The 11,589-nt window shown below is 35.2% G+C and overlaps 1 protein-coding gene across 2 annotated transcripts; it reads left to right on the plus strand.

Moving 5' to 3' along the window:
• Window positions 1-1,796: 1,796 nt before the first annotated feature.
• Window positions 1,797-11,245, plus strand: tigarb (TP53 induced glycolysis regulatory phosphatase b). Of its 2 annotated transcripts, none has more exons than XM_058416537.1 (6): window positions 1,797-1,916; window positions 5,417-5,454; window positions 5,554-5,675; window positions 6,144-6,221; window positions 6,366-6,476; window positions 10,393-11,245. In XM_058416537.1, the coding sequence occupies exons 1-6, from the start codon at window positions 1,885-1,887 to the stop codon at window positions 10,789-10,791; spliced, it is 780 nt and encodes a 259-aa protein (XP_058272520.1). In that variant the 5' UTR covers window positions 1,797-1,884; the 3' UTR covers window positions 10,792-11,245. The 2 variants fall into 2 exon arrangements, with proteins under 2 accessions (XP_058272520.1, XP_058272521.1); XM_058416538.1 differs by having other exon boundaries at window positions 1,818-1,964.
• The last annotated feature ends 344 nt before the right edge of the window (window positions 11,246-11,589 follow it).

Below are 11,589 nucleotides of genomic sequence, written 5' to 3' on the forward strand. Positions count from 1 at the left end.
CCCCTAAAAAACAACTCCTAAATTCATTCAGAGGGGTGTCCCAAAACACCCATATTGGCAATATATTGTACGTCTCCTAAAGTCACCAATGCTTTGGTACTGATTTTGTAAAACATTTCTTCCTGTGTGAGCCCAGACTCTCTTGAATCTTCGAGATACTTTAGGACAATACTCAGGGGACCCATGCCTCAGTAGTGATCAAACTCCAGAGCAACCCCTGGGTGGAGTTATAGGGAATTATGCTATATGAATCCTCACAAAGCCTGTAAGAGAACTGTGTGCCAGGGTCACTGTAATCCTGCCATCTAGCGGCGAGTGAAGATATCACTCGTGTGGAAGAGTGTCCTCTGTCCTGTTCTTCTTTTCAGTCTTTTTCTCTTCCATCTTTACATAAATAACAACAGATGTGTGACATTCATGTCTATATCAGCTGTTTCAGCTACTCTTCAATAAAACATGAATTTCTCTCATATATTATATTTGCAAAACAAAGAAACTGAACCGCTCAGAACTGACTGTTTTGGACACTCAGATTGAGTTTTTGCGCATTTGCACTTCACTTGTACTTCTGATGATACAGGCGATAGATAGATAGATAGATAGATAGATAGATAGATAGATAGATAGATAGATAGATAGATAGATAGATGGATGGATGGATGGATGGATGGATGGATGGATGGATGTCAGTATGTGCATAGAGAGGTCTAATCTCTAGTTTTATACTGTAAGCACTCCTTGACACGATAAATTTACACTATCAAAATATGTTGCTCATAGTTTTAGAGGTTCATGAATGTTTTTTTGAAAAAGTATGCAAAATGGCACAAAATACATCCTGTATAGTTTTCTGAAGAAAGAGTCGGCTTGTGTTGTGTATAATAAACTCACTACACCAAAATCCTTGCCATCATATGCTCATTTATTGGATCGCTGTGAACTCATGTGCAGATTAGGAAGTGTGCTAACTCCCCAAATCAGCATGGTTGGCAGATTTTCCAGACAGGAAATCCAAATATGGTCATGGCAAGTGGAATCCCAAAATACTGTTCCTTCAGTGTTCAATCCTAAAGGTGTTCAGTGGGGTTGAGTCAGAGTCAGGGCTCTGTGCAGGACACTCCAGTTCTTCCACTCCTTAACACCTTAACACACCATGTCTTCATGGAGCTCAGGGGCTTTCTGCACAGGGGCATTGTCATGATGGAACAGGGTTCGAGTCTCTTAGTTCAAGTGAAGGGAAATTTTACTGTTACAGCACACAGAGACTTTCTGTAAAATTGTGTGCTTCAGATGTCAGATTGTATTATCCTATATTTAATGCAATTTATCAATTGATCAAATAATACTATATACAATAAACATCACAGAATTTAGTAACTGGCCAGGTAAACCATGGCGCGCACACACACACACATACAGACTCTCTCTCTCTCTCTCTCTCTCTCTCACACACACACACACAGTCTCTCTCTCTCTCTCTCTCTCTCTCTCTTTCTCTCTCTCTCTGACACACACACAGTCTCTCTCTCTCTCTCTCTCTTTCTCTCTCTCTCTGACACAAACACATACACATAGTCTCTCTCTCTCTCTTTCTTTTCTCTTTCTTTCTCTCACACACACACACACACCTAGGACCAATTCATTTTAGAAAGTCATGTTTCTGGGAGGTCACAGCTGTACCTGAACTACATAAACACAGTAAGTTTATTTTAGTGTAGTTCGCTCATCTGGCCACTAGATGTCGCGTGTTTTCCACAACACTCAGGACGCCTTTAGCTTCCCGTTAGCTGACGTCATCTAGCTGTGCCTTACTTCCACATATAAACAAGGAAGTGAGGGGCGCGTGCTGGATTTGTGTGTGTAGCTGGGCGGGTTTTATTTATTATGATTACGTTTGGCTTGACTCTCGTTCGACAGTAAGTGGTGTTTTATAGTGCTGGATTAATGCATGCACATTACTAGAGGTGAGCGGTTTCCTACAGTGTCTTGAAGAAAGGACGAGTGTGTGTGTGAAAGAGAGAGAGAGAGAGAGAGAGAATATGTGTGTGTGTGTGTGAGAGAGAGAGAGAAAGAGAGAGAGAGAGAATATGTGTGTGTTTGTGTGAGAGAGAGAGAGAGATAGAGAAACTGAGTGTGTGTGTGTGTGAGAGAGAGAGAATATGTGTGTGTGTGTGTGAGAGAGAGAGAGAGATAGAGAAACTGAGTGTGTGTGTGTGTGAGAGAGAGAGAATATGTGTGTGTGTGTGTGACAGAGAGAGATATAGAGAAACTGAGTGTGTGTGTGTGAGAGAGAGAGAGAGAATATGTGTGTGTGTGTGTGACAGAGAGAGATATAGAGAAACTGAGTGTGTGTGTGTGAGAGAGAGAGAGTATGTGTGTGTGTGAGAGAGAGAGAGAGAGAGAGAGAATATGTGTGTGTGTGTGTGACAGAGAGAGATAGAGAAACTGAGTGTGTGTGTGTGTGAGAGAGAGTATGTGTGTGTGTGTGAGAGAGAGAGAGAGAGAGAGAGAGAATATGTGTGTGTGTGTGTGACAGAGAGAGAGATAGAGAAACTGAGTGTGTGTGTGTGTGAGAGAGAGAGTATGTGTGTGTGTGTGTGAGAGAGAGAGTATGTGTGTGTGTGAGAGAGAGAGTGTGTGTGTGTGTGTGTGTGAGAGAGAGAGAGAGAGAAACTGAGTGTGTGTGTGTGTGTGTGTGAGAGAGAGAGAGAAACTGAGTGTGTGTGTGTGTGTGAGAGAGTGAGTGAGAGAGAGAGAGTCTTGACAATAGAGCATCCCTTAAAAGTCTTTATTTCAGTTTCATGTTATTTGTTTACATCCAAGCTTCTGATATTTCATTGTATGTTTAATCACAGAAAACATCTTCATGCTCCACATTTATTCCAGCTCTACTGAAACTCTTAACCAGAGCTGCTCACTTTACCTTCAACCACATAGAGCCAGTCTAACTGATTCATACATTACAGTACATTACACTTATACATTATATTACACTCATACTCATACATTACATTATATTACACTTATACTCATACATTACATTATATTACACTTATACATTATATTACACTCATACTCATACATTACATTACATTACACTTATACATTATATTACACTCATACTCATACATTACATTATATTACACTTATACTCATACATTACATTATATTACACTTATACATTATATTACACTCATACTCATACATTACATTACATTACACTTATACATTATATTACACTCATACTCATACATTACAGTACATTACACTTATACATTATATTACACTCATACTCATACATTACATTACATTACACTTATACTCATACATTACATTACATTACACTTATACATTATATTACACTCATACTCATACATTACAGTACATTACACTTATACATTATATTACACTCATACTCATACATTACATTACATTACACTTATACTCATACATTACATTATATTACACTTATACATTATATTACACTCATACTCATACATTACAGTACATTACACTTATACATTATATTACACTCATACTCATACATTACATTATATTACACTCATACTCATACATTACATTACATTACACTTATACATTATATTACACTCATACTCATACATTACAGTACATTACACTTATACATTATATTACACTCATACTCATACATTACATTACACTCATACTCATACATTACATTATATTACACTCATACTCATACATTGCATTACATTACACTCATACATTACATTACACTCATACTCATACATTACATTACACTCATACTCATACATTACATTACATTACACTTATACATTACATTACACTCATACTCATACATTACAGTACATTACACTTATACATTATATTACACTCATACTCATACATTACATTACACTCATACTCATACATTACATTATATTACACTCATACTCATACATTGCATTACATTACACTCATACATTACATTACACTCATACTCATACATTACATTACACTCATACTCATACATTACATTACATTACACTTATACATTACATTACACTCATACTCATACATTACAGTACATTACACTTATACATTATATTACACTTATACTCATACATTACATTACACTAATACATTATATTACACTCATACTCATACATTACATTACATTACACTTATACATTATATTACACTCATACTCATACATTATATTACACTCATACTCATACATTACATTACATTACACTTATACATTATATTACACTCATACTCATACATTACAGTACATTACACTTATACATTATATTACACTCATACTCATACATTACATTACATTACACTTATACTCATACATTACATTATATTACACTTATACATTATATTACACTCATACTCATACATTACAGTACATTACACTTATACATTATATTACACTCATACTCATACATTACATTATATTACACTTATACATTATATTACACTCATACTCATACATTACATTACATTACACTTATACATTATATTACACTCATACTCATACATTACATTACATTACACTTATACTCATACATTACATTATATTACACTTATACATTATATTACACTCATACTCATACATTACATTATATTACACTCATACTCATACATTACATTACATTACACTTATACATTATATTACACTCATACTCATACATTACATTACATTACACTTATACATTATATTACACTCATACTCATACATTACAGTACATTACACTTATACATTATATTACACTCATACTCATACATTACATTACACTCATACTCATACATTACATTATATTACACTCATACTCATACATTGCATTACATTACACTCATACATTACATTACACTCATACTCATACATTACATTACACTCATACTCATACATTACATTACATTACACTTATACATTACATTACACTCATACTCATACATTACAGTACATTACACTTATACATTATATTACACTCATACTCATACATTACATTACACTCATACTCATACATTACATTATATTACACTCATACTCATACATTGCATTACATTACACTCATACATTACATTACACTCATACTCATACATTACATTACACTCATACTCATACATTACATTACATTACACTTATACATTACATTACACTCATACTCATACATTACAGTACATTACACTTATACATTATATTACACTCATACTCATACATTACATTACACTAATACATTATATTACACTCATACTCATACATTACATTACACTCATACTCATACATATATATACCTTACAGTATACTCGTAAGCTCATTGTGTCAGCAACTTTCCACTGGTGAACAGAAATGAAGCTCAGGTGTAGGTGTTGTTCAGATTAAAGCCCTGTATGCTGTTACTTATTGTTTGTGTTTTGCTCTCAGTGGTGAGACTCAATACAACAAAGACAGACTGCTGCAAGGTATGTGCAAGGATTTGGGAGAAACATTTGTTTCACCATTTATGACTATAAGGATGACTGTAAGGTAAAAGTGTGTGTGTGTGTGTGTGTGTGATGTAGGTCAAGGTATTGATACCTCCTTGTCAGAAATGGGACTACGGCAGGCAGAGGCGGCAGGCCAGTACCTGCAAGACCTCCACTTCACCAACGTGTTTGTCAGCAATCTGCAGAGAGCCATCCAGGTGTGTGTGTCCGCGTATGTGTCCGCACGTGTGCGCGTGTGTAGAGCAGAAAATATAGTTGTGAAGGTTAACAAAAAATTCAGTAGTGTCCACATTCAATATATTTAAAATTAAAGATAAAATATGAAAATTCAGTATTTATTTTTAATGAAAATGTGTATATTAAAAAAAATAATATGAATATTCTTTATATTTAAAACATATAAAATATGAACATTTGTACATTTAAAATAAAAAAGAAAATTCTGTATATTTAAAATAAGAAAATGTTAACATTCAGTATATTTAAAATAAAAAAATTAAAATTCAATATATTTAAAATAAAAATATATGAAAATTCTGTATATTTAAAATAAAAAAAATGAGAATTCAGTATATTTAAAAAAAAAAAAAAATATGAAAATCACATACATTCGAGTTTCTTGTGTGATCCTGGGAGTTCATGTGTTCCTGACTGTTTCCACACAGACTGCTGAGATCATCTTGAGGAACAACTTGCACTCTGCTGACATTGCCATGGTGTTGGATCCTTTGCTCAGAGAGAGGGTAAGAATCTCACACCTCTTCATCTCTGTATTCTTCACTAACACGTACAGTACAGCAGATACTCTGTACAGTTTACACCACACAGCACAAGCCGAGGCAGTGTGTCTGATGAGCTTGGTTTGGATTTGGTTGTATGGTGTGCAGGGATTTGGCGTGGCTGAAGGGCGGCCTAAAGAAGACCTGAAGAACATGGCGAACGCAGCGGGCCAGGCCTGTAGGGACTTCACACCACCGGGTGGAGAAACTCTCGAGCAGGTAAACATCAGTAACATCCTAGTGCTTGGATAAAGACTCTGGTTTGTGATCGGATCAGGAATCTCTAAAGATCTCTTTTTTGGAGTTTGATTTTTTTTCCAGTGCCACTTCATTTATAACAAAAAATACACTTTTGCACAACAATTTTACAATTGTATTCATTTGTCATAATGACTGGAAAGCCTAAAATCCATTGTGTTGCTCTTGGTTGCCTTTTACAACACTTTAATAAATACCTGTCTTTTCAGTATGTATAATTTTAACTTATTTTTGAATTTGCTATTAATTTTAAATGAATTTATCCTGCTTAGATTTCTAAATGTAGTTCAGTCTTTTTCTAATTTGTGTGTCAATTTCAAGCAAGTCATGTGCTAAAATTAGGCCTAAGTGCTACAAAAAGATGCTAATGTATGTTCAGTTCTTTAAAAAGGCAAGACTTTTAGTCTTCACCCTGGACTGTTAGTCTCTATCCTGGATATTTAGCCTCTATCATGGACATTTAGCCTCTATCATGGACATTTAGTCTCTATCATGGACATTTAGTCTCTATCATGGACATTTGGTTTCTATCCTGGACTGTTAGGCTCTATCCTGGACATTTAGTCTATATCCTGGGCATTTAGTCTCTGTCCTGGGCGTTTAGCCTCTATCCTGGACATGTAGTCTCTATCCTGGACATGTAGTCTTTATCCTGAACATATTCTGAACATTTAGTCTCTATCCTGAATATTTACTCTATCCTGAATATTTAGTCTCTATCCTGAATATTTAGTCTCTATCCTGAATATTTACTCTATCCTGAATATTTAGTCTCTATCCTGAATATTTAGTCTCTATCCTGAACATTTAGTCTCTATCTTGAATATTTAGTCTCTATCTTGAATATTTAGTCTCTATCCTGAATATTTAGTCTCTATCCTGAATATTTAGTCTCTATCCTGAATATTTAGTCTTTATCGCGAACATTTAGTCTCTATCCTGAATATTTACTCTATCCTAAATATTTAGTCTCTATCTTGAATATTTAGTCTCTATCCTGAATATTTAGTCTCTATCCTGAATATTTAGTCTCTATCCTGAATATTTAGTCTCTATCCTGAATATTTAGTCTCTATCCTGAATATTTAGTCTCTATCTTGAATATTTAGTCTCTATCTTGAATATTTAGTCTCTATCTTGAATATTTAGTCTTTATCCTGAATATTTAGTCTCTATCTTGAATATTTAGTCTTTATCCTGAACATTTAGTCTCTATCTTGAATATTTAGTCTCTATCTTGAATATTTAGTCTTTATCCTGAATATTTAGTCTCTATCTTGAATATTTATTCTCTATCTTGAATATTTAGTCTCTATCTTGAATATTTAGTCTTTATCCTGAACATTTAGTCTCTATCTTGAATATTTAGTCTCTATCTTGAATATTTAGTCTCTATCTTGAATATTTAGTCTCTATCTTGAATATTTAGTCTCTATCTTGAATATTTAGTCTCTATCTTGAATATTTAGTCTCTATCCTGAACATTTAGTCTCTATCTTGAATATTTAGTCTCTATCTTGAATATTTAGTCTCTATCTTGAATATTTAGTCTCTATCCTGAATATTTAGTCTCTATCCTGAATATTTAGTCTCTATCTTGAATATTTATTCTCTATCTTGAACATTTAGTCTCTATCCTGAACATTTAGTCTCTATCCTGAACATTTAGTCTCTATCCTGAATATTTAGTCTCTATCCTGAATATTTAGTCTCTATCCTGAATATTTAGTCTCTATCCTGAATATTTAGTCTCTATCCTGAATATTTAGTCTCTATCTTGAATATTTAGTCTCTATCTTGAATATTTAGTCTCTATCTTGAATATTTAGTCTTTATCCTGAATATTTAGTCTCTATCTTGAATATTTATTCTCTATCTTGAATATTTAGTCTCTATCTTGAATATTTAGTCTCTATCTTGAATATTTAGTCTCTATCCTGAATATTTAGTCTCTATCCTGAATATTTAGTCTCTATCCTGAATATTTAGTCTCTATCTTGAATATTTAGTCTCTATCTTGAATATTTAGTCTCTATCTTGAATATTTAGTCTTTATCCTGAACATTTAGTCTCTATCTTGAATATTTACTCTATCCTGAATATTTAGTCTCTATCCTGAATATTTAGTCTCTATCCTGAATATTTAGTCTATATCCTGGATATTTAGTCTCTATCCTGAACATTTAGTCTTTATCCTGAACATTTAGTCTCTATCTTGAATATTTAGTCTCTATCCTGAATATTTAGTCTCTATCCTGAATATTTAGTCTCTATCCTGAATATTTAGTCTCTATCCTGAATATTTAGTCTTTATCCTGAACATTTAGTCTCTATCTTGAATATTTAGTCTCTATCTTGAATATTTAGTCTCTATCCTGAATATTTAGTCTCTATCCTGAATATTTAGTCTCTATCCTGAATATTTAGTCTTTATCACAAACATTTAGTCTCTATCCTGAATATTTACTCTATCCTAAATATTTAGTCTCTATCCTGAATATTTAGTCTCTATCCTGAATATTTAGTCTCTATCCTGAATATTTAGTCTCTATCCTGAATATTTAGTCTCTATCCTGAATATTTAGTCTTTATCACAAACATTTAGTCTCTATCCTGAATATTTACTCTATCCTAAATATTTAGTCTCTATCCTGAATATTTAGTCTCTATCCTGAATATTTAGTCTCTATCCTGAATATTTAGTCTTTATCGCGAACATTTAGTCTCTATCCTGAATATTTACTCTATCCTAAATATTTAGTCTCTATCCTGAATATTTAGTCTCTATCCTGAATATTTATTCTCTATCTTGAATATTTAGTCTCTATCTTGAATATTTAGTCTTTATCCTGAACATTTAGTCTCTATCTTGAATATTTACTCTATCCTGAATATTTAGTCTCTATCTTGAATATTTAGTCTTTATCCTGAACATTTAGTCTCTATCCTGAATATTTAGTCTCTATCCTGAATATTTAGTCTCTATCCTGAATATTTAGTCTCTATCCTGGATATTTAGTCTCTATCCTGGATATTTAGTCTCTATCCTGAACATTTAGTCTCTATCCTGAACATTTACTCTCTATCCTGAACATTTAGGCTCTTTCCTGAACATTTAGGCTCTATCTTGGACATTTTGGTTCTTCCCTGGACATTTGCTCTTTCATGGATATTTAGGTTCTATCTTAGACTGTTAGGATATATTCTGGAGATTTAGGCTCTGTCCTGCACATTTAGGCTCTGTCCTAGACTTGGATGGAGGGATAACAGATTTGGCTTTTTTCCTCCCTCATTTTCCTCCCTGTTTGATCATTTGCCAGTTTCCACCCATTAGCTAGCACTCCTAGATCACATGACAGCCACCGGCCAGGAAAGGTGAAGGCTAACACATGCTTCCTCAAAGACAAATGAAGCCAGCCACTGCATCTTTCCAATCTGCTGCTAATTCAATATCTCAGAGCAGCTGAGTACACTCAGCAGAAAGCTCCAAATGCCCTCTTCCACATACTTGACCCTGATAGTAGCCTACAAATGCATAGTATCACCCTGATTGACCGGGGACAGAGTATTACTGTCCCTTCCATCCGGTAATGGGCGGTTTTGCTGTCATGGACCCCTGATTATGGATAGCTGTGTCATCATGGAGAGATCATGAGTTGCCACAGCTGCCTGTGATGAGAAGAGCGATCTATTTTTGTTTTTTTATTGAATGTTTATTGCTTTATGACAGTAAATATAATTTACGGCGTAACATGTTAACTGTTATACATAGATAGGTTTAAATAAACTTACAGAGAAAAAACACACACACACACACACTACTTGAATTGTGAACAGCTAGTTTTTCGCCTCTGTATGTGTGCGTGTTTGTGTGCAGGTAAAGACACGTTTTCGCAAGTTCCTCAGGTCCATGTTCCAGTGCATGCTGGCTGATCACTGCCCCAGTACGTGTCCCAGTTTTAGCCCAGAGCTTCCAGAGTCGCCCTTGCCAGCAGTGGCAGGACTCGCCAATGACGGGGTTGAGAACTTGCGCACCCACGCGTTAGTGGTGAGTCACGGTGCATTCATCCGCGTGGCAGTGCGTCACCTGGTGGATGGTCTGCACTGCAGCCTGCCCGAGGGGCTGAAGATGAGCCAGGTGTACTCAGCCTGCCCCAACACGGGCATCTGCAGGTTTGTCATCACTCTTCGAATGGAAGAGAACATCCCAAGACCTGTTGCCCTCCACTGCATCTTCATCAACAGGAAGGATCACCTTGCCAGCCTCAAAGACTAGACTCACCTACTCGAGTAACAACTGCACAGAGTTCAGACACACGCTAACTTTCCAGTCATTTAAAACTCTAAGGACAAGCCCTCTCCTCGCTAACTGCAGCACAGGGAAGGAGAGAGAAGATTTCTGAGCATGTGGTCCGTGTCATATTGTATTTTTTTATTTATGGTCCTGAGATTTCTGTCACAAACTGTCTACAAACTGATTTCTACTGTAAAGTGAAACGGCAGTATTCTTCTGAAATGCTATTTATTAGGGTAGTATAATGTAATATTTATGAACTGTATTATTAAGGATCATTTTAAAGTCTGATCCCAGACCAGCTTGGACTGACAGGATGCACTTTTTATGCAATTCATAGAATTTCTTTTCTTGCAATGATCAAACAAATGACGTGTTAAATTATCATATGCAGTACAGAATAAAGACTGATGAATAAACTGATTGGGACTGAAAATCTGAAAAGTGCCAGAGGTACTGTAATTATTTTTACACAGAGGTTTAAAAACATTTAAGGTGGACATACCTCAGAACTACATTACTAAATCATAACATTACACAAAAACTAAATTGTTGTCCAGAAGATGGCACTGTGCAACCGGACCAGGACGTCCTCCAGACGCAGCATCCCTGACAGAAGGACCGAAAGAGAAAGGACACGTCCTCGTCGCAGTCGCCCACGCTCTGGCCACAAGCAATCCCGGCCTCTCCCCTTCATTTTCCGTCCCTTGTTGGAAATGTGATCTTTCAGAAGCCTGTCATTTGCCCGTCGGTGAGTAGGCGGTGGTCTGGTCTCATTTG

This window comes from Hemibagrus wyckioides, linkage group LG19 (genome assembly GCF_019097595.1).
Source record: "Hemibagrus wyckioides isolate EC202008001 linkage group LG19, SWU_Hwy_1.0, whole genome shotgun sequence".
Lineage (NCBI taxonomy): Eukaryota > Metazoa > Chordata > Actinopteri > Siluriformes > Bagridae > Hemibagrus > Hemibagrus wyckioides.